Source organism: Mustela nivalis (assembly GCF_964662115.1).
Source record: "Mustela nivalis genome assembly, chromosome: 10".
Taxonomy (NCBI): Eukaryota; Metazoa; Chordata; class Mammalia; order Carnivora; family Mustelidae; genus Mustela; species Mustela nivalis.
This window is the reverse complement of record NC_139029.1, coordinates 39,974,217-39,999,076: the sequence shown is the minus strand read 5'-3', so window position 1 is coordinate 39,999,076 and position 24,860 is coordinate 39,974,217. Positions and strand designations below refer to the sequence as shown.

The following is a 24,860-nucleotide window of genomic DNA, read 5'->3' as shown; positions in this document are numbered from 1 at the left end:
TTGACCAAGTACGTTAATTATAACAATGCTGGTGTAAGCTCATGAACAAGTATTTATATCATTATTACAACAAATACCCTTCAGTAGTAAATTATCACTCCTAGATTCCTGAATGGAAAGGCCATTTTTTATAGTCATTTCCTCTCCAAAATATAGCAAGTATAAAGAGGTAGAGATTCACACTCACTCTGATGAGAATTCAAAATAATTGTCACAAAGATTCTAAATTTTTCCTAATAACTTTCAAACTTGTTTTTTAACCTATATGTAAAAAGATCAAATTGAACTTAAATTTCAGTATCAGGGACTCATTTCATTCACCTGAATTATAATTATTTAAACAATACTGAAATTAATTTCTATCTCATGAAACAACAGTTATCAAAAAAGGGCATTCCTGGGGTGCCGGGATGGTGCAGTGGGCTCGGGTCAGACTCTCGGCTTCGGTCATGATCTTGTAGTTGTGAGATTGAGCCCCACGTTTGGCTCCACCCCCAGTGCGAAGTCCACTTCAGATTCTTCCTCCCTCCCTCCTCGGCTTCCCTCCCCCCCTCATGTACTCTCTCCCCTTAAAATGAATAAATAAAATATATTTTTTAAAGGGCACTCTGTTGATCAGAGTATTTTGAGAGGGATACCCAGACACAGAGGGACAAGCTGGAAAACATTCAATTTATAGACTACACACTAAACTGAATTAGAGGGTCTTCCCTAACTAGTTCTTGTCCTGTTTCCTAAGATGCTATCACTGGCACTTGCTGTAGGAAGGGGCAACCTGCTTGTTATTAGTTACTGATACCTTATGGCATCAGATTTTCACATTATCAATTATTTGATCTAAATAACTATGTTAATTTCCAACTATAATAGAGAATTCAACACAACTTGATTTTGCAATTAAAATTTCCAGTGAAGTATGAGAAGATAATGGGCTATTTGTAAAATAGGCACGTGTACTCATTGGTTTAGAAATTGCTTTTTTTGTTCAATAACAAAAGTTTAAGAGATTTTTTAAAAATCTGGTGTGCCGTGTTGTAAATGCCCTCTCTCTGCCTTTGCTCCTGCCATTCTCTCAGACTGGAATGCCCACAACTATGTGGCAAATACCTACTCATCCTATCAGATCCAGCTCAGTCCGTACTATTTCTCTATGAAGGTCTTCTTGAATATTGCCCGAGCACCTCCACCAAGGTTCTTCTTTTCTTTCTTATCTTTACTGTATCCTACAGAGTTTTCTATGAGCATCTCCCATACTTGGATGCCCTTATTTATAACTATCTTCAAAACCAGACTGAACCACTTATCAGCAGGGAGTTTGTGTAATTTGTTTTTGTACTTCCAGAGACCTAGACATAGAACTATTGCCTGAGGCAAGAAGGGATGGACTGGATGGTAGGAAGTTGAATACAATGAGTTATGATATATTTGTTCAATCAATCAATTTTTTAAAAACTACTCTGCCAGACAGTGTTTTAGGTGTTGGTGATACAGTAATAAATAAACCAGACAAAAAACCCTGCCCCTGGGCTGCCTGGGGGGCTCGGTTGGATCAGCATCTGATTTGGGCTCAGGGTCCTGCGACTGAGTCACATATTGGGTTCTCTGCTTAGCGGGGAGTCTTCTTCTCCCTCTGCCCTGCCCCTTGCCACCTGCTCATGCTCTCTCTGGCTCTTAAATAAAATTTTCAAAAAAATAAAAAATAAACTTCTTAAAAAAAATCCCTGGGGTGCTTGGGTGGCTCAGTGGGTTAAGCCTCTGCCTTCGGCTCAGGTCATGATCTCAGGGTCCTGGGATCAAGCCCCGCATCCGGCTCTCTGCTCAGCAGGGAGCCTGCTTCCTCTTCTCTTTCTGCCTACTTGTGATCTTTGTCTGTCAAATAAATAAATAAAATCTTTAAAAAAAAAATCCCTATGACAGATGCTGGCAAGGATGTGGAGAAAGGGGAACCCTCCTACACTGTTGGTGCAACCACTCTGGAAAACAGCATGGAGGTTCCTCAAATAGTTGAAAATAGAGCTACGCTATGACCCAGCAATCGCACTACTGGGTATTTACCCCAAAGATACAAATGTAGTGATCCGAAGGGGCACGTGTACCTGAATGTTTATAGCAGTAATGTCCACAATAGCCAGACTATGGAAAAAACCTAGATGTCCAACAACAGATGAATGGATAAAGAAGATGTGGTATATATGCAATGAAATACTATGCAGACATCAAAAGAAATGAAATCTTGCCATTTGTGACGATGTGTATGGAACTAGAGGGTATTCCGCTGAGTGAAATAAGTTGATCAGAGAAAGACAATTATCATATGATCTCCCTGATATGAGGAAGTTGAGAGGCAATGTGGGGGGCTTGGTGGGGGAGGAAAAGAATAAATGAAACAAGATGGGATACAGCGGGAGACAAACCATAAGACACTCTTAATCTCACAAAACAAACTGAGGGTTGGGGGGGTGGGAGGGAGAGGGTGGTTGGGTTATGGGCACTGGGGAAGGTACGTGCTATGGTGAGTGCTGTGAAGTGGGTAAACCTGGTGATTCACAGACCTGTACCCCTGGGGCTAATAATACATTATATGTCAATAAAAACATTTAAAATTTTTTTTTAAAAATCCCTGCCCTTACGGAGTTTACATGCCAGGGGCAATGTAATAAGTGAAATGTACTTTATGTTAGAGAATTATAAGTTCTCTTGAAAAATATAATGTAAGAAAGGGGATAGGAAGTATTGGGAGTGGGAGAGAATAAATGTCTATGGGAGGATTATAATTTAGGTAGGTTGGCCAAGGAAGACCTTATGAGAAAATGACATTTTAGAAAGAATCTGAAAGTGGGGATGCCTGGGTGGCTCAGTTGGTTAAGCGGCTGCCTTTGGCTCGGGTCATGATCCCAGTGTCCTGGGATCGAGTCCCACATCGGGCTCCTTGCTCGGAGGGGAGCCTGCTTCTCCCTCTGCCTCTGCTGCTCTCTCTCTGGCAAATAAATAAATAAAATCTTTTTTTTTTTTTTAAGATTATTTATTTATTTATTTGACAGAAAGAGATCACAAGTAGACAGAGAGGCAGGCAGAGAGAGAGAGGAAGGGAAGCAGGCTCCCCACTTAGCAGGGAGCCCGATGCGGGGCTCGATCCCTGTACCCAGAGATCATGACCTGAGCCGAAGGCAGAGGCTTAACCCACTGAGCCATGCAGGCGCCCCAAATAAATAAAATTTTTAAAAAAGAAGAATCTGAAAGTGGTAAAGGAGGAACTCATTTGGCTATCTTGGCTATTGAGGATAGGGTAGAAGCAACAAATGTCTGAGAACAGCAAAAACAAATGTCTGAGGGCAGAAGTAGAGTTGATGTGTTCAGGCAAGAAGGCAGGTGCTGCTTAGGTAAGAGGATGGGCAGATGGTGTGAGGCTGTGTAAGTTGGAAAACACTCTGGCTTTTACCGTGAATAATACTGGAAGCCAGTGGTGGGTTCTGAGCAGAGAAGGGACATTGCTTTGGTTGCTGTATTAGAAAACAGATTAGGCTGGGGGGCAGGAGGAGCTGAAGACTAGAAACAAGAAAGCCAACTGAAGAACCCAATAATCTAGACCAAATGATGGTGGCCTGAACCATGATGGTGGCCAGAGAGGTAGTATGATTCTGGATACATGTTGAAATAAAATGTAACAGTATATATAAAATATATGCTATAAAATATAAGAGTACCAGGATTTACTATTGGGGTAGATGAAGGGTGTGAGAGAAAAAGAAGTTTCAAAGATGACCCCAAAGTTTTAGCTTGGGCCCTCAGAGAAGAGTTGCCATATACTGGCAAAGAGTATAGGACTTGAAGCCCAAGGAGGTGGTTTTCAGTCCTAGCCCTGCCACTTCCTGGCCTCTGAAGTCATTGGGCCTCTAGGTACTTGTTTACTCATCTATAAGATGGCAAAAATAACATTAGTTACTATCTTCAATGAAACAATGTTAGCAGAAGGGCTTTCTTTTTATAAAAACATAAAAGTTGTAGGTTATTACTATTATGTCGATAACTTTAGAGTATTGTGTTATTTCATCAACTCCTCCCCTCCACCCTTCTTCCAAAATATGCAGAGAAACTCCTTCAGAATTTAAGCCAAGAAACTAGAAATTTAAAATTTTATATTATATATACAAAGCTGTCCTTTCTCTTTGGGCTTTCAGTAAAGTTACAAATACCAGTGTAGACAAAACCCAGAGCCCAGCCCATAACTAAATGCCACAACGGAAAAGTACTCCACATTTACCCCTTGTTGACGTTTTTGTCATCGTCCACCCACTGGATGTAGATGTGCTCCTGGGGGTCCTCAGTGTCCGCCTTGCCGCAGGTGATGGTGAAGTCCTTCATGTCTCGCAGTGCCTGCCTCAAAGCATCCATGTTTTCTGCTGTGATCTGGACCATAACGCCATCTGAGAATCAGCACCAAGATCACATAGGTGGAAACAACGCAAAGCCAGGGAGAGGGGCAGATCATCACAGTACCTAGCAAATCCCTTTAGGATTAAATGTAAAACTTCGGCTGCTCTCTAAAGCTGACAGATACAGAGAGGTTTTGTTCTTTGGGCCAGATCTCTTACTTTTGAGAGTGCTATGAGAAGCAAACACCAAGATGGCTTCTGCTTAAAACACTCACCTGTTGATTTCACTTCAGACACAACTGAGTTTCTCCTTAGACCACTTCAAAGGAAAACTTACACTTGGTCACATGCCTCTTCTGGACCGACAGAACTGTTTTCACTCTTGCCTTTATCATGCTCTAACTCATATTTATGTGTTCGCACCTCTATGTCTCTCACCTTACTATCACTGCCCAGCATACAGTGAATGCACAGTGAATGACTGTTAAATAAGTCACTGAGTAAACAACAGTAGTAGGAGAAGGGATAAATCCATTCACCGGCTAGCAACAAGGCAAACCTACCACGTGTGTTTCACACTAGCCACCATGAAGCCAACACATGGTAACTATTTTTGGCCTGCTACCTTCCCAAGTCAAAGGCAAACACTGAAATTCAGGTTGAAAGCTGACACATGTTCAGCAATTACCCTGCTTCACTGACATAAAATTTTGTCAACTAAAATAATTCCATAAGAGTCAATAAAAATTTCATAAACAGGCAGTCAAGTGTTCAACTGACACACAGTGAAATACAAGACCTAAGAAATTTCCAATCCAAAGACAAAGACACAACTTTTAAACACAGTACTTGGCATTATAAGGATCTGTGTCAGTTCAAGTTATCATTTCCATTACATTTAAAGGGCATTTTTTTAATCTTCTTGTCAAGACACAATTTCAAATGCAGTTAATACTTGATCACATAGGCATTAGTCACATAAGACCAATGACTGTTTAACTCCTAGATTTCTTAACAATTTCTTAATAGCATGCTTCTGCTTTATAGTCAAATTGTGAAATTTAGTTGTAAAATAGTAATGTACTTTGCTCTTCACTAGTTGCTTTATTAAGCTTACCGATAAAGGAGGTCAAAGCCAATATCTATTAACATAAGACAGTCTTTTCAGTTCAGTTAACACACTGGAGTTCAGCTTTCATATAGGGCACTGGAGAAAGCTACTGCAGAAATGAAAACCTGTCAGCATGTGTGGCAAACTGTACCTGCCAAGGGTCACCATAATATCTCCCATCTCACATGCTTTCTCACAATGCTACCTTCCCATTTCCCCATTAAGAAGTAGAGTCTAATTGCTGAACATGAGAAGGCTTATGACTACTTCTAGCACTAGAGTATGGTGGAGGTGACATCGGGTGACATTTGAGACTGGGTCATAAGAAGCAACTTGGTTCAGCCTTTTGCTAGAACATATGAGCCTGCACTAAGAAGTCCAGCTACCCCAAGGCTGCCATGGCATGGTAAGGAGTCAAAATGTGAGCACTTCAGTCTCCACCTCTAGTCTTTAAAATAATCCAGGCCAGGCCCCAAGACATGTGAGTGAACGAACCGTCAGATAATTTGAGCTTCCAGCTATCAAGTCATCCCAGCTGAGGCCCTGGACATCACTGAGCAGAGTCAAGCCATCCCGCACTACTGTGTCAAGATTCCTGACCCAGAGGAATCAGTGAACGTTATAAAATAGCTGCTTTAACCCATTAAGTTCTAGTTAAATTTGTTATGTAACAAGAGTAACCAGATCAAAATACGGGAATAATCAATTGACAAAAAAATAAACAGTATGCTCATTAGCCTTTCATTAACTCCCATTTAATTAGTTTTGTCAAAATATGTGTCATGTCTACTCTAATTATAGCAAACCAGCAGCAAGCACATCCCATTCTGTACCCCAAATGATGACCGCAGCACTCCTGTGAGTTAAGGCAGACTGAACTTCATCTATATACTTAGAGACTGGAGCCCAATGATATATTTGAACTCAGACTATGCCCCCTTGAGTACCCTACTCCAGAGCTCTGAAAGGCCATCTTTTAATTTTTATGTTACTGTTCCGTGATATTGCTACGATTTACTTCTTTGGAGAACTGAACACCTATATGACATTATTAATTAGTTTAGGACTAAGATGCTATTGTATACATAACAGGAGTCAGAAGTCTACTGTAGAAGTGTCATGGTTTCATTTAACATTTCTTGCTTTTTTTTTTTTACGTTATTATTATTATTGTTATTATTTATGTAAGCTCTAAGCCCAACATGGAGCTTGAACTTAGGACCCTGAGATCAAGAGTCACATGCTCTACCAACTGAGCCAGTCAGGCTCCAACATCCCTTGCTTTTTAGTTGTATGATTAGGACTAAACTAATACACATGCAGTAAATAACTTATTCTTTACCTTCCACAATACTGGATTTGGCAAGATATCCGGAGGAAGATTTCAGAGCGCCACTAAACACAAAGAAACTGGCACCTGTCACTAAACAGAATATAAATAGTTCAGTGTAGACCCAGAGATACAAAGACTGAGAACAATAAGAAATATTTGATATTTGCTAACTCCAACCATCATCATACAGAAAACAAAAAACACCAACTCTATACAGCACAATACACAAGTAACTAATAATTCTGATGCTTATGATAGCTTTAGGAATGAAGTTTTAAGATACACTCCCTCATTCTGTTTTTCTCTCCCTCCAATCAAGAATTAAAGAATCTTACAAGCAAAGAAATCTCAGTGGTCAAGTCAAGGGCTTGGCAAACTACAATCTGTTTGGTCTGCAGCCTATTTTTATAAGTAAAATTTTATTGGAAGACAGTCATGTCCACTCATTTGCATATTATCTGTGGCAGTTTTTGAAGTATGCCAGAATTGAGTAACTGTTGACAAAGACAACAAGCTTGCAATGCCTTAAATATTTATTACCCAGCCATTCACAGAAAAAGTTTGCTGACCCCTGATCTAATATATTTTTTTTAGATGAAATACATTTTGAAGACAGAGATATGGCTGGCAACCATTTTATTGACCTGGTGCAGTTCTTTTAAAAAAATAAATTACTTATTTAAAAGACAAATACCTGTTACCATTATCGTGTCATAAAAGAAAGGACAATCACATTTAGCTTTAAGAAAATTTCACTATGTCCCTCCACATCTTTTTAATTTTTTTAAAAATTAAGCACCCAACACGGACCTCAGACTTAACAACAGGGAGATCAAAAGTTGTGTGTTCCACCCACTGAGCCAGCCAGGAGCCCCTATGCGCCTCTACATCTTAAACTGGATGAAGTAATCCAACTCCCTAACCACTGGCCCTGCAAATTCTCTAACATGTGGACATTCAGCCTTTATCAAAGACCCCTAGTGACAAGGAGCCCACAATGGCACAAGGCGGCCCATTCTATTTCTGGGTAACTCTTGGCCTTACATAATGTGCTCTCAAACTGAGTCCAGATCTAGATTCCTATAACTTTGTCTCAGTGGTGCTGGTTCTGGCCTTTTGTAGCTATAGAGAATAAACTGAATCTTATTTCCACATACCAGAGAACCTTAAAAATAGAGATAGTTATTTTTCCCCTCTTCCGATCTAGACTTTTCTAGTTAAACATGTGCACTTTTTTCAAAAGATCTTCCTTGACCTCGTTTCCAAATTTTTCACAGGCCCTGCATCATTCTCTAAAGAACCTCCAGTTTTATCAATGCATATCATCAATTACATTAATGATATCCAGAACTTAATTCAAATATTCTAGGTATCCTTTGACTAATAGAGAGCATTGTGGACTTATCACCTATCTTATTTTGGATATCATATTGAATATACATGTGACAAAGACCTTTTATGCCTTTACTGAAGACAATGACCTATGTCACCATCAGCCAGAGAAGTGTTTCATAAAGCATACTAAAGAAAGCTAGTTATGGGAAATATTCTGAGGAAAAACAAGATTCGTAGTCAAGTAAATTTGAGAAGGGCCAGGCCCCTATCTTCCTTTTGGAAAACTAAAATATACATCAGCCTGTTAAAGGCTCTGAAAGTCCTGTAGTAAAATCTGTTTAAACTTGTTTAACTCAGGATTTCTCCGTTTAATGTATTATACAATACTTGCACTTATTTATTTTTTAAAACCATAGAACCTGTAAGACACCTTAAGGAATGCCAGCATAAGCAACGCTTCTTAAATTTCAATATGCATTTGAACACAGGGACTTGTTAAAAAACAAATTCTAATTTAGCAGATTTTGGGTATAGATTCTTCATATCTAACAATCTCCCCAGTGATAAGGCCACACTATGAGTACTACAGAACCAGTAGCTTTCAAAATCCAGTCAACCTATTAATATTCTTGGGATATGGTCATTCAACAAGTTTCAAATCTAGCTAAGCATATTCTCACTAAGGGGCCTCGTCGCCTACCTTCAAATATCAATTCTGGCCCTGCTAATATCCTGAGGCAGTATTTTCAAAATTTCCCCTTTTTGCAACTCTGAATATGGCTACTGCTGAGCCAGTGTAATCTTAGAGAATCAGGTTGGAAAGTTTAATTTCATCAAATTGTTGGTGGCTACCTAGTTAGAAAGCGAGAGTTATGGGGCTGAGATATCCAACTTTCCAAGTCCAGTACAATTCTTACCATGTCAATCAGCTCAAATACTCACCCTTTCTGGGCTGATTGTGAATACTGATAGCCTGGGTCTGATAATTTCCGTCATCATTCTGTACACACACAAGATGAGAGTCTGCCTTCTCATTGAAGCAGGCACCTCCTGCCAGGACATGCTCATTGGACTTGTTCATGGCTTTCATCATCTGTAATCAAAGAAGAGCGCTAACTTTCTTATTCTGCCAAAAATGGGCATTTCTTTTGGTCTGGCAAAGCACAACTCCTTTACCTCAAAGATAAAAAACAATAAGGAAAACACAGTGAAAAAGCAATCACCATTGGAAAAAAAATCAACTTTGGGCACCTGGGTGGCTCAGTGGGTTAAAAAGACTCTGCCTGAGGCTCAGGTCATGATCCCAGCGTCCTGGGATCGAGCCCTGCATCAGGCTCTCTGCTCAGCAGGGAGCCTGCTTCCCTTCCTCTCTCTCTGCCTGCCTCTCTGACTACTTGTGATCACTGTCTGTCAAATAAATAAATAAAATCTCAAAAAAAAAAAATCAACATACACAAAGATTTCCTGTGTAGTTTATAGGTGATTTGTGTTATAACCTAAGTAAGCACATGACATATTTTGTATTTATCTTTTTGGTATTTGTGTTGCTGCACTGAACTCAAGTAACATTAGTTTAGCTAATTACAGTAATTTCTCCCACCCACTGGATTCTCTGAGGATATACACACTGAAATTCTAAGTCAAAAGAATATTCCATATGTAAGTACATCTGCCCTCTTCCCATATCCACACAAAGGAGTGTTTTCCTCTAGAAATATATAAACTCTATTGCTTAACTTTACTGACTCACATTTGAAATCTTCAGTGAAATCACTTAATAATACGTTGCTTTGTGTTTTTTTCAAGTTTTTATTTAAATTCCATTGAGTTAACATACATAACTTCTCCTGGTTACACTTAGATACAACACCCAGTATCATCATAAGAACTACCCTCCTTAATACCCATCACCTATTTAACTCCCTCCCCTGCCAACCTCCCCTCTAGCAGCCCTCAGTTTGTTATTTGTAGCTAAGAGTCTGTTTTATGGTTTGCCTCTTTTTCCCCCTTATGTTCATGTTTCATTTCTTAAATTCTACATATGAGTGAAATCACATGGTATTTGTCTTCCTCTGACTTATTTCACTTAGCATAATACACTCTAGCTCCATTCACATCATTGCAAATGGCAAGAGTTCATTTTTTGATGGCTGCATAATATTCCATTGTATATAGACACCACATCTTCTTTATCCATTCATCAGTCGATGGACATATGGGTTCTGTCCATAATTTGGCTATTGTTGATAATGCTACTATGAACAGCGGGGTGCATGCACTCCTTTGAAACAATAACTTTGTATCTTTTGGGTAAATACTTAGTAGTGCAATTGCTGGGTTGTAGGGTAGTTTTATTTTCAAGTTTTTGAGCAATTTCCATAGTGCTCTCCAGAGTAGCTGCAGCAGTTTGCATTCCCACCAACAGTGCAAGCAGGTTCTTCTTTCTCCACATTCTTGCCAACATCTGTTGTTTCCTGTGTTGTTAATTTTAGCCATTCTGACAGGTGTGAGGTGGTATATCTCATTGAGTTTTAATTTGTATTTCCCTGATGATGAGTGATGTTGAGCATCTTTTCATGTGTCTGTTAGCCATCTGGATGTCTTCTTTGGAAAAATGCATGTTTTTGTCTTCTGCCCATTTCTTAACTGAATTATTTTTTTGAGTGTTGAATGTGGTTATGCTCCTAATAGATTTTGGGTACTAACTCTATCAGATATGTCATTTGCAAATATCTTCTCCCATTCTGAAGGTTGCCTTTTAGTTTTGTTGATTATTTCCATTGCTCTGCAGAAACTTTTTATCTTGATAAAGTCCTAATCATTTTTGCTTCTGTTTCGCTTTTCTCTAGAAACTTACCTAGTAAGAAGTTGCTGCAGCTGACATCAAAGAGGTTGCTACCTGTGTTCTCCTCTAGGATTTCAATGGTTTCCTGTCTCATATTTAGGTCTTTAATTCATTTTGGGTATTTTTGTGTATGGTTTAGGAAAGTGGTCCAGTTTCATTCTTTTGCATATTTTTGACCAGTTTTCACAGCACCATTTGTTGAAGAGATGGTCTTTTTCTCATAGCTAATATAATCTTCAATGGGGAAAAGCTGAGAGCTTTTCCTTTAGGGCCAAGAATAAGACAGGGACGTCTACTCTCACCATTGTTATTTAACACAGCAAAGGAAGTTCTAGACTCAGCAATCAGATGACCAAAAAAAGGAAAAGACATCCAAATTGGCAAGGAAGATGTCAAACTTTATTTTCAGATGACATGATACTCCATGTAGAAAGCCTGAAAGACTCCACCCCAAAATTGCTAGAACTGGTATATGAATTCAGCAAAGTTGCTATAAAATCAATGTACAGAAATCTGTTACATTTCTATACACCCATAATGGAGCAGCAGAAGGAGAAATCAAGGAATTGATCCCATTTACAATTGCACCAAAAATCACAAGATACCTAGGAATAAATCTAACCACAGAGGTAAAAGATCTGTACTCTGAAAACTATAGAATACTCATGAAAGAAATAAAAAAGACACAAAGAAATGGAAAAGCATTCCATGCTCATGGACTGGAAGAACAAATATTGTTAAATGTGTATGCTACCCAAAGCAATCTACATATTTAATGCAATCCCTATGAAAATACCACCAGCATTTTTCATAGAGCTAGAATAATCCTAAAATCTGTATGGAACCACAAAAGACCCTGAAGAGACAAACCAATCTTGAAAAAGAAAAGCAAAGCTGGAGGCATCACAATTCCAGACTTCAAGTTATATTACAAAGCTGTGGTGATGAAGACAGCATGGTATTGGTACAAAAACAGATACACAGATCAATGGAACAGAACAGACACCCCAGAAATGGACCCACAACTATATGGTCAACTAGTCTTCGACAAAGCAGGAAAGAATATCTAATTGAAAAAAGTCTCTTCAACAAATGATTTGTTGTTCTTATCAAAAGATTTAAGATAGTAATTCTGAACCTAACCTGAAAAAATTCACAGGCCACCATTTTATATCTACTAAGCAAATCTGAACTCATGTTATCTTGGTAATAACTCTGGCTTCTGACTGAAACAGGATAGTGATAATCTGTTTTCTAGTTTCCATTTTTTCCCTCATGCCATCCCATTTGTCCACCTTCCTGATTCAACCCTTTACAAGGCTTTAATCTTTCAAAAATCTAGTCCAAAAGTTTTGTTTTACTCAGCTCTTCCTCTTACATTACAAACTGCAGTACTACAGTGTGAGAAATACCAGATGAGTGTTCTGACAACTTTCTGTATCAACACAGTCAAAACAAAATAATGTGAGGTGAAATTCACATACATAAAATCAACCGTTTCAAAGTGAACAATTCAGTGGCATCTAATACATTAACAATGGTGTGCATTAATAACCTTTACTTAGTTCCAAAACACTTCCTTCACTCCAAAGTAAAAAACCTTCCTCTAACTGGTTTCTTCCTCTCCTAATCCTAACCACCAATCTGCCTTCTGTATGAATTTATTCTGGCTATTTCACACAAATGGGACCATATAATATGTGACCACTGTGTCTAGCTTCTTTCACTTATGTAACGTTCTGGAAGCTCATCCATGGTGTAGCATGTACCAGTACTTGACTTCTTTTTATAGCTGAATTATACACATGCACATATACACATACAATATACATGCACCAGAGTTTATCCATCTATCCATCCAGGCACATTTCGGCTATGCCTATCTTTTGACTATTGTGAATAATGCTACTCTAAGTGTATGTGTGGATGTACTTGTTTGTGTAACTGTTTTCAATTCTTTGGGGTATATACCTGGAGGTGGAATTGCAGGGCCATACAGCAATTCTATGTCCAATTTTTTTTTCTTTTTCTTTTTCTTTTTTTTTTTTTAAGATTTTATTTATTTTATTTGACAGAGAGAGAGATCACAAGTAGGCAGAGAGGCAGGCAGAGACAGAGGGGGAAGCAGGCTCCCTGCTGAGCAGAGAGCCCGATGCGGGGCTCGATCCCAGGACGCTGAGATCATGACCTGAGCCGAAGGCAGCGGCTCAATCCACTGAGCCACCCTATTGTCCAATTTTTTGAGGAGTTGCCAAACTGCTTTTCATAGTGGAGGAACCATTTAATATCTTCACCAATAACATATAAGGGGCCCAATTTCTTTATATCCTTGTTGACACCTGTTATTTTCTGTTGTTGTTTTATAGCCATCCTAGTAGGTGTGAAGAAGTACCTCATTATGGTTTTGATTTGCATTTGACTAATAATGTTAAGCATCTTTTCATCTGCTCATTGGCTATTTGAATATCTTCTTTGGAGAAATGTCTATGTAAGTCTTTTGCCCATTTAAAAAAAAAAAAAAAAAGAAGAAGAAGAAGAAAAGAAAGATTTCATTTAGGGGCGCCTGAATGGCTCAGTCAGTTAAGTAGCTGCCTTTGGCTCAGATCATGATCCCAGGGTCCTAGGATCGAGCCCTGTGCTGGGCTCCCTGCTCAGGGGGAACCTGTTTCTCCCTCTCCCTCTACTCCACCCCTTGCTCATGCTTTCTCTCACTCTCTCAAGACAGAGCAAGCAGGGGGAGAGGCAATGGGAGAAGGAGAGACTCTCAGGCAGACTTCATGCTGAGTGCAGAGGCCCATGACAGCTGGATCCCACAACCCTGAGATCATGACCTGAGCTGAAACCTACAGTCAAGCACTCAACCACTGAGCGACCCAGGTCCCCCAAGTCCACTATCCATTTCAAAAAATACATAGTGTCGGGGAGCCTGGGTGGCTCAGTGGGTTTAGGCCTCTGCCTTCAGTTCAGGTCATGATCCCAGCGTCCTGGGATAGAGCTGCGCATCCAGCTCTCTGCTCAGCGGGGAGTCTACTTCCTCCTCTCTCTCTCTACCTGTCTCTCTGCCTACTTGTGATCTCTGTCAAATAAATAAATAAAATCTTTTAAAAAATACATAGTGTTTTATTGGTTTCGGGTGTACAATATAGTGATTCAACAATTCCATATATCACACAGCGTTCATCACAACAAGTGCACTCCTTAATCCCCATCACCTATTTAACCCACCTTCCACCCATATCCCCTCTGGTAACCATTAGTTTATTCCCTGTTCTCTGTAATTAAAAGTTGTTTTCTTCATTTGTTTCTTTCTCTTTCTCCCCCCTTTGCTCATCTGTTTTGTTTCTTAAATTCCACATAAGAGTGAAATCATATGGTATTTGTCTTTCTCTGACTTATATCAAAGCCTTATACTCTCCAGTTCCATCCATGTCCTTCCAAATGACAAGATTTCATTCTTTTTGATGGCTGAGTAATATTCCACTGTGTACATACACCACTCTTCTTTATCCATTCAACACTTGATGGACATTTGGGCTCTTCCATAATTTGGCTATTGTAAATAATGCTGCTATAAATATATAATTCATGTTTTTGTATTGTTTGGGTAAATACCTAGTACTGCAATTGCTGGGTCAGAGGGTAGTTCTAATTTTAACTTTCTTTTTTAAGATTTATTTATTTGAGAGAGACAGAGAGTGCTCATGTGTGAGTGGGAGAGAGGCAAAGGGAGAGGGAGAATCTCCAGCAAACTCCCCACTGAGCACAGAGCCTGAAGAAGAGCTCAATTCCACAACCCTGGGATCGGGACTTCAGCCAAAATCAAGATTCAAACGCTTAATCAACTGGGCCACCCAGGCACCATATCTATTTTTAACTTTTTGAGGAACTTCCAGACTGTTTTACACATTGGCTGTACCAGTTTGGATTCCCACCAATGATGCATTAGTGTTCCTTTTTCTCCAAATCCTCACCAACACCCGATGTTCCTGTGTTGCTGACTTTAGCCATTCTAACAGGTGTGAGGTGGTATCTCATTGTTTCCCTGATGGTAAATGATGACGAACATCTTTTCATGTGCCTGTTGGCCATCTGGATGTCTTACTTAAAGAAATGTCTATTCATGTCTTCTGCCCATTTTAATTAGATTACTTGTTTTTTGGGTGTTCAATTTGATAATTTCTTTATATATTTTGGATATTAATCCTTTACTGGAATAAATCATTTGCAAATATCTTCTCCCATTCTACAGGTCGCCTTTTAGTTTTGTTGATTGTTTCCTTTGTTGTGCTGAAGCATTTTAATTTGATGCATTCCCAATAGTTTATTTTTGCTTTTGTTTCCCTTGTCTCCACAGACGTATCTTTAGAAAAGTTGCCCTTTGCCCATTTTTTAACGGGACTGTCTTGTTGTTGAGTCACAATAATTCTTTATATCTTCTAGATATCAGACCCTTGTCAGATGTATGATTTGCAAATATTTTCTCCCATGTGTAGGCTGTCTTTTCACTTTCTTGTTAATGTCTTTGAATGAAAAAAAATTTTAATTTTTATTAAGTCCAATCTATTTTTTCTTTTGTTACTTGTCCCATTGTAAATTATCTGAGAATCCATTGCCAAATCCAAAGTTAAGAAGTTACCATCATGATTTATTTTTTTTTCAAAGAGCTCCATCATTTTAGCTCTTATATTTAGGCCACCGATGCATTTTCATTTTTAAGATTTTATTTAATTTGTCAGAGAGAGAGAAAAAAAGCTCACAAGCAGGGGGAGCAGCAGCAGAGGGAGAATAGCCTCCCTGCTGAGCAGGAGCCCAATGCAGGACTGGATCCCAGGACCCCAGGATCATGACCTGAGCCGAAGGCAGATGTTTAACCAACTGAGCCACCCAGATGTCCCCACTGATCCATTTTCAATTAAGTTTGATATATGGCGAGTAGGGGTACAATTTCATTCTTTTACATGTGGAAATCCAGTCGTCCTAGCACCGTTTGTTGAAGGCTATTCCTTCACCATTAAATGGTCTTGGCCCCCTTGTCAAAATCAACTGACCATAAAAGTATGGATTTATTTCTGGATTCTTAAATCTATTCCATACTAGTACCACACTATTTTGATAACTGTAGTCTTGCAGTAAGTTTTGAGAATGGGAAGGATGACTCCTCCAATTTTGTTCTTATACAAGATTATTTTGGCTTTGGAGACACTTGCAATTCCAAAAGAACTTGAGTACTGGCTTCTTCTTTTCTGGGGAAAAAAAAGGCTACTGGAGTTTTGATAGGGCTTGCATTGGATCCGAAGATCCACTCTGAATGATATGTCTTCCCGTTTATTTAGGTTTTCTTCATTTCTTTCAGCAATGTTTTGTAGTTTTTAAAGTATAAGTCTTTTACTTTCTTGGTTAAATTTATTCCTAGATAGTATATCAATACAATTCTAAGATATCATGATCTCCTGGCTTTATTTTGTTTTGTTTATAACTCTTGAAAAGTTAGTGTTTTAGTGTTTTAATATATTACTACATCACCAGAGGCATCCAAATAATAACTAAATATTCCTCTCACACTGATATTTATCAACCTCATTAATTCAAACCACTTCTGTCAGGGTTTTCCAAAGATTACTTTTAAGGAAATTTTCTGCAAACACGGTAAGTCAGCAGAAGAGTCCTATTTAGCAAAGTCAACTGATAGACTAATTTAGGTTCTCATTTGCAGTTTATATTTGTATCACATGAAGAACTGCTATAATCACATATAATTTTAAATTAACATATAATATATTCTTTGCCCCAGGTAATTTTTTTTTTTTAAGTAAACTCTATCCCCAACCACAAGGCTCAAACACATGATCCCAAGATCAAGAGTCGAATGCTCTACTGTCTGAGCACGTCAGGCAACCCCACACACAGCAATTTAAAGAATGTTAAAAAATAAAAAAATTAAAAATAAAAATAAATAAATTTAAAGAATGTTAGATCATTTCTTCTAAATCATTAGGCTAAAGTGGTTTCTAACTTTGTCTACACTAAGCAGATTAATATTCTCAATTCAGACATTCTAAATAAATTAGCTAGCTTCTAAGAAATAATTTCCCCAGATGTCAATTTCAAGCCCAATGAGATAAACAAACTTCATACTTCTTTATAAATGAGCACTTTTACCTTCTTAAAATCACGTGCATATATACCAAGAGTTTCCCAGATATGCAAAGGACTTTGCTGACCATAAAATAAAGTTACTTTTGTCATATGATGATACAAATATGCAACTTTCTAGTTGTGCTATTTCTCTGCTCTATTGATTCAAACTCTGTAATATCTCCTCTATCTATTCCTATTTTCCCCAGAGTTCAAGATATAACTACCTCTTGGGGCGCCTGGGTGGCTCAGTGGGTTAAAGCCTCTGCTTTCAGCTCAGGTCATGAACCCAGGGTCCTGGGATCAAGCCCCGCATTGGGCTCTCTGCTTGGCAGGGAGCCTGCTTCCCTTCCTCTCTCTCTGCCTGTCTCTCTGCCTACTGGTGATCTCTGTCTGCCAAATGAATAAATAAAAATTAAAAGAAAAAAAAGATATAACTACCTCTTTTCTTCTGGACAATAAGGTTTTTCTGTAGTCATTCTCTGTCAGTTCTGATTCATTTCACACAATGTTTCCATATTTACCAAAGCACAACGCTGATCATGTCAATCTTTTCTACCCTGTCCTCTGCTCAAAATAACTAGCTTCCCATGCTCTTACTCCATACCAGCTTTCCTGTCTTGCTTCCCTTTCTACCATATCATTATTTGCAGGACTACTTCTTGATGTGCTACCATTTCCTATCTCTGAGCTCTTTAGCCTTCCTTTTCATCCTCCGTATCCAAGCACCTAAAAACTCTACCCCCCAAAACAAGGCCTAGTAAAAATACCAATTCCTGCATGCAGTCTTCTTGAATTCCCAGACACCAGTATGACTGCTTCCTTCTTTGAACTGCCATAGCACACTGTACTTCTTAAATCATCAACATTCAGCTTTGGATTATGATTAAGAATAAGAATTCAAGCCAGACTGCCTGTATTACTGGGCTTTGCTATTAACTCTGTGTGCCTTTGGGCAAGTTACTTAATTTTCCGTGTCTGTTTCCTCCTCTGTAGAGGTGATAATAAAAGTAACTATTTCATACAGTTATGAGGATTAAATAAATAAATATTTATAAAGTGCTTAGAATAGCACCAAGAACACAGTAAGTACTGATGATGTGTTTGCACTAAAATTTGTAGACCTGTTTCCTCTACTCTGCTTATAAAATTGTAAAGCAACCTAAAAATCAGTAGCAAGTAATTCAACCAAGTACCTCTTACAAGATAATGGGATTCAGACCTTCCTAAAAACTGGGGAATTAGTGCAAATGACATACCAGTAAAAGGCAAGGAAACAATTGCTGTGACAACAGTATGTGCAAAATAGCATCCATGGAAGGTCAACCTTGAGCCAGGAACCTGGCTAAATGCTACTCAGGTCTTATCTCAAAAGGCTATTTTAGCATATCAAGTGAAGGTACAGAACCTTTTTCTTCCTGTGTTTCCCATCCAGAGTCCAGCCATCCCCAAAGATTATAACTGTTAAAAGCCAGTTAAAAGAATACAGTTCTAGGAATGATTGTGTTGAGGAATGTATGAAGAGTTAAACATCTAATCCATCTCCGAATTAACGTGCCACATGTTTCAATTTCCTGAGTCTCATGTTAAAAGGACAGTTTATTTAATCTTCTGATTTAAAGTGGAAAGGAATTTATATGCAGGGAAGTTCCAAAGACCCTGAGGAATAGCTACAATTTCTATATACTGTGTAAGGCTTGGCACAGGGCCTTGTTTATAGTAGGTGCTCAATAAATATTTGCTGAATATACTAATTAGTTAACCATATTAAATAGGGATGGATTTGGAGTTATTCATGAAGTTATATGGAGAGTAAATGTTGTTAGCATGATTTAAAAAAATTTTTTTTTGGTTCATATATAATTGCAGTGTCACATAGATTAGGTACCTAGTAAGTTTTAACAATTTAATTCTATAAACATTTATCAAGTGATTGACAATGACTTTAGGTAGAAAGATACTGCAGGGACATGGAAAATTTATGAAAGCTCTGTACCAGAGATAAAATGAAGAAAGAAAGATCTCTGCCCTCAAGGGACTCAAAATTCAGAGCAGAAGGGGTTTCATGCTCATCAGCTATACAAGATACATGAATAAAGAAAGCTAGGAAAACAGAGGAAAGAAAGAATGATACTGTCTGGGGAATGGAGAATCTAGGAAGGATTCCTAAAAGGTAAAACATTTGAATTAGCTATGAATTCGGATAAAGAGAAAATCAAGAGTGAAGGGAAAGAAATGGAACTGAGAAAAGAACACTGAGTTGAGTAATGATGGAATAGAGAAGAATATTCTTGCCTGGAGATATTCTGGAACAATATAAACATCTTTCCCATCAGCTGGAGTTCACCTGTGTCCTGAAGCTAGCACCCATCTTCAAGTCCTCTGGTACATTCCCTCTAAACCTACTTTGTGGAGGACTATTATCATGAGTGGATGTTGTACTTTGTCAAATGCTTTTTCTATATCTACTGAAGTGATCATATGGTTATCCTTTCTCTTGTTGATGTGATATATCACACTGATTGATTTGTGAATATTGAACCACATTTGCACCCCCCCCCGAATAAATCCTACTTGATCGTAGTGAATAATTTTTGTTTGGTGAATAATTTTTTTAATCTATTGTTGAATTTGCGACTCCTTTCATTCTTTTGAAAAGAGGACTATCAGCTCCTCCTCCCCTAAGAGAAAAGAAATGTATTCTTTGAAAGCCAGAAAATAAAACATTCCTCAGGACAGATTTTAGGGCCATCTGTTCTTGCTAGTGCTACAATGAACCTATGAAATCATGATTTTGTAAGTTCACATTTCTCTGAAGAATATGTGTAGCCTTGAATTAAAATAAACCAAAGCTCCTATTTCAGTATCACAGAGTAGGAAGGAATCTCAAGAGGCCATCCAGCCTAAATTATACTAGATGGGGAATTGTACAGACATATAATTTCACAGAGTCTTGCATTATATCACAACCAACATAAATTTCTCTATTCTTTGGTACCTGAGTAAAGGATTAACAAAACTTTGAGACTTCAGATTTTGACATTAGGCTAATTCTTTGGCTCTATTCCCAAAGCAACCTGATAATAGGTTGAATGCACACTATATTAAAAAAACAAAACAAAACCGGATTTTTTACAATTATACTTAAAATTGACAAAACATACATATTTAAAATGTACAGTCTGATGAATTTTGACATGTGTATACCCCCATAAAAACAGCATTTGAAATCACTCTCTACTCTGCTCCATTGATCTGTATGTATGCATTTACAGCAAAATAATACCATCTTGATTACTCTACCTTTTAAATAACATCAGGTTATTATTAAATAACATCAGGTTATTAACATCAGGTAGCATAAGTACTTGAATTATCTTCTTTTTTCAAAGTTGTTTTGGCTAGGGGCATTTGGGTGGCTCAGTCAGTTAAGCATCTGCCTTCAGTTCAGGTCATGATCCCAGGGTCCTGCAACTAAGCCCTACATCAGGCTCCCTGCTAAGCAGGAGGTCTGCTTCTCCCTCTTCCTCTGACCCTTCACTGCCCCCCACTTCGCTCATGCTCTCGCTGTCAAATAATAAATTTTTTTGTTAAAGTTGTTTTAGGGGTGCCTGGGTGGCTCAATGGGTTAGGCCTCTGCTTTCAGCTCAGGTCATGATCTCAGGGCCCTGGGATCGAGCCCCATATCCAGCTCTCTGCTCAGCAGAGAGCCTGCTTCCCCCATCTCTCTCTGCCTGCCTCTCTGCCTACTTGGGATCTCTATCAAATAAATAAATAAAAATATTTTTAAAAAGTTGTTTTAGCTATTCTATATTCCTTGTATCTCCATATAAATTTTAAAATCAGCACCTCAATTTGAAACAACAGCAGCAGCAACAACAACAACAAAACCCTGCTGGCATTTTGACTGGGATTGTGTTGAAGCTACAGCTCAATCTGGGGACAACCAACATCTTAACAAGATTGAATCTTCCAATCCATAAACACAGTATCCCTCTTCACTTATTTGGGTCTTCTTTCTTTATTTATTTTTTTAAGATTTTATTTATTTGTGAGAGAGAAAGAGAGAAGGAGGGGGGTGGGGGGAGAGAGAATCTAAAGCAGACTCCACACTGAGCACAGAGCCCAATGTGGGGCTCAATCTCATGATCCATGGGCTCATGACCTGAGCTGAAGTCAAGTCAGAGGCTTAACTGAAGTCAAGTCAGAGGCTTGACTGAACCACTCAGGTGCCCCATAAATTCTAATTTCTGAATGTTTATTATTAGTGTACAGAAATATGACTGATTTTTACACAAGGATCTTGCTAAATTCACTTATTAGATCTGATAGCCCTTTTGTAGAGAGAGAGAGTAGGATTTCCTACATAGTAAACAATCATGTTATCTGTGAAGAAAAACAATCTTTTTTCCAGTCTATATTCATCTTATTTTGTCTTCTTGTTAATTTTGTCTATTCTCGTCTTATTACTTTGGCTAGAAGCTCCACTGAAATGGTGAATAGAAATAAGAGTTGACATCCTCTCCTTGTTCTTAATCTTAAATAGTAAAGCATTTATTCTGTCACCATTTGATATACTAATTGTAGGTTTTTCGTAGGTGTGTTTATTAAGTTGTAGAAGTTCTCTTCTACTGTTGGACTGCCAAGATATATATACACACACATACACATTTTGAATGAAAGTAGAATTTTGTCAAATTCACATCATGTGATTCACCTTTTTACATCCTGCTAATATGGTGAGTTACAGATTGATTTTTGAATGTTAAACCAACTTAGTGTTTTTGAAATAAACCCCACTTAGTCATGATGTACCCTATCATTTTGTGTTTTGCTGGACTGTATTTACTAAAAACGTGTTACATATTTATGCAACTATCTTCATGAGGGATACAAGTCTGCAGTTTTCATTTCTTGTAATTTCCCCCCCCCCTGGTTTTGTTACAAGTGTAATGCTGGTTTTATAGAATGAGATTCCCTCCTCATCTATTTTCTGAGTGGTTTTTTTTTTTCAGAAGTGGTGTTATTTCCTCCTCTGTTGTTTAGTAAAAGTCACAAGGGAAAGCATCTGGACCTGTGCCTTCTTTTTTTTTTTTTAAAGATCATTTGAGAGAGAGAGAGAGGGGGGAAAAGCATGAGTTGTGGGGAGGGGACAGAGGGAGAGTGACGCACACTCTCCACTGAGCGTGGAACCAAATGTAGGGCTTAATGCCAAGAACATTAATATGGAACATTAATATAGGAACATTAATATCCTCAGATCATGATCTGAGCTGAAGCTAGACACTTAACTGACTGAGCCACCCAGGAACCCTGGAATCTGTGCTTTTCTTTGTAGGAAGGTTTGTGACAATAAATTCAATTCTTTCATTAAATACAGGGATATTCAATAAATACAGGGAAACTCATGGTATGCTTTCTGAGGTATGATACAAAAGCTTGACATTCAAGGAATTTGTCCATTTTGGCTAAGCTGAACATTTACTGGCACAAATATATTAATAATACACCCTTGTTGCTTACTGTCTACAGGACTGGTATTGACAACCCCCCTTGCACATCTCATAATGGTATTTCGTGTTCTTGACTATCAGTCTTGGGCCATCAGCCCAAACAGTCTGACTAAAAGTCTGTCAATTTTATTGATCTCAAGAACTAGCTTTTGGTTTCATTTTTTTTTTTTTTAAGATTTTATTTATTTGAGAGAGAGCAAACGAGCACAATCCAAGGAGGGACTGAGGGAGAGGGAGAAGCAGGCTCCCTACTAAGCAGGGAGCCCAATGCAGGGCTTCATCCCAGTGCCCTAGGATCATAACCTGAGCAGAAGGCAGAGCTTAACTGACAGCTATCCAGGCAACCATCGTTTCATTTTTCTTAATTGGGTTTTTGTTTTTGTTTTTTGTGGGTTTTTTTTGTCTTCTACTTTATGAACTGCTGGTATTGTCTTTATTATTTTCTTTCTTCCATTTACTTTGTATTTTATTCTTCCCTTTCTAATTTCCTAAGGTAGAAGATTAGGTCATTGATTTGAAATGTCTTTTTTTCCCCCTACTATAAAAAGTAATGCTATTAATTTCTCTCTAATCACTGTTTTAGCTGCATCCCACAAATTTTGATATGCCATGTTTTCATTTTCAAACAGCTCAAAATATTTTCTAATTTCCTTTGGCTTTCTTCTTTGACCCATAGATTATTGAAAAGTGTGTATTTTGTTTCCAAATATTTGGGGATTTTTCTAGAGATCTTTCTGATATTGATTTCTAATTTAGTACTATTGTTGTCAGAGACCACGTTTTGTATAATTTGAATCATTTTAAATTTATCAGGACTTGTTTTATACCACAGAATATGGCCTATCTTCTAATGTTCTATGTATACTGGAAAAGAATGTGTGCACTCTGCTGCTTTTGGGTGGAGTGTTCTATAAAAACCACTCAAGTTGAATTGGTTGACAGTGTTGTTAAAGTTTTCTATATTTCTGATTTTCTGTCTACTTCAAACAATTATTAAATCAGGGATATTGAAATCTCCAAATATAGTCATAGATTTGTCTATTTACCCTTATAGTTCTATCATTTCTTGCTTCAAGAATTTTGAAGCTCAGTTATTAATGCATAAATGTCTAGGACTGTTACATCCTTTTGATGAACTGATCCCTTAGTAATTATGAAATGAAACTTTCTATTCCTGGTAATACTTTTCATTCTGAAATACACTTTGATAGTACTCTTTCCACTCAAGCTTAGCTTTCTTTTGATTAATATTACCATGGTATATCATTTTCCACCCTTTTACATTTAAACTATTTGTCATATTTCAAGTGGTTTTCTTATTCATAGCACAGAGGTAAATCTTGCTTATGCATCCAATTTGACAATCTCTGTCTTTTAATTGAGGATGTTTAGACCATTTATATATAACTGATTACTGAAATGGTTAGATTTAAATCTAACATCTTGCTATTTATTTTCTACTTGTCCCATCTCTTCTTTTTCTTCTTTTTCAGTCCTTATATGATTCTAGTTTATCTTCTTTATCGGCTCATTAGCTATCCCTCTTTAGTTTTTCTAGTGGTTGCTTTTGGGTTTATATCTTTAACTTATCAGTCTAATTTCAAGTAATATACCATATCCTATGACATTTAAGAACTTTATACCTGTCTACTTCCATCTCCCCTTCCCTGGCTTTTGTGGTATTTTTGTCATGCATTTTATTTCTACATATGTTATAAACTCGATACATTTTATGATTTTTGTTTTAAACAACTGTCTTTTAAAGAGATTTTATATTTACCTGCATATTTACCATTTCTGTTGCTCTATACTCCTATATGAAGATCCAGAGTTCCATTATTTGGTATTCTCCATGAAGGACTTCCTTTAACACTTCTTATAAAATAGGTCTACTGGTAAAAGATTCTTTTGGCTCTTATAGTTCTGAAAAAGCATTTTGCTTTTTGAAACATATTTTTTACTGGGTATAAGTTGTTTTTTTTTTCTCAGTATTTTAAAGATTCACTGTACTTTCTTGTGGCTTGAATTGTTTTGATAAGCAGTCTGCTGTTATTCTTATATTTGTTCCTCAGCATATAATGTGGATTTTTTTTTCTCTAGTTGCTTTTAAGATTCTTCTCTTTAGCTCTGGTATTAAGCGGTTTAATTAAGATGATTATAATGTTCCTAAATGTAGTTCTCATCATGTTTTCTACAATTGGAATTCATTGAGCTT

The 24,860-nt window shown here is 37.7% G+C and overlaps 1 protein-coding gene across 5 annotated transcripts in view; it reads right to left on the bottom strand.

Moving 5' to 3' along the window:
• The window catches only part of ZFYVE9 (zinc finger FYVE-type containing 9), a 203,780-nt gene that overhangs the window by 4,696 nt on the left and 174,224 nt on the right, over positions 1 to 24,860 (bottom strand). For all 5 annotated transcript variants that reach the window (XM_082688389.1, XM_082688392.1, XM_082688388.1 and 2 more), the window contains 3 exons: positions 9,095 to 9,245; positions 6,827 to 6,907; positions 4,262 to 4,424 (listed from right to left, as the gene is read on the bottom strand). In XM_082688389.1, the coding sequence (XP_082544515.1) occupies positions 4,262 to 4,424; positions 6,827 to 6,907; positions 9,095 to 9,245 (395 nt within the window). The remainder of the gene's footprint in view (positions 1 to 4,261; positions 4,425 to 6,826; positions 6,908 to 9,094; positions 9,246 to 24,860) is intronic.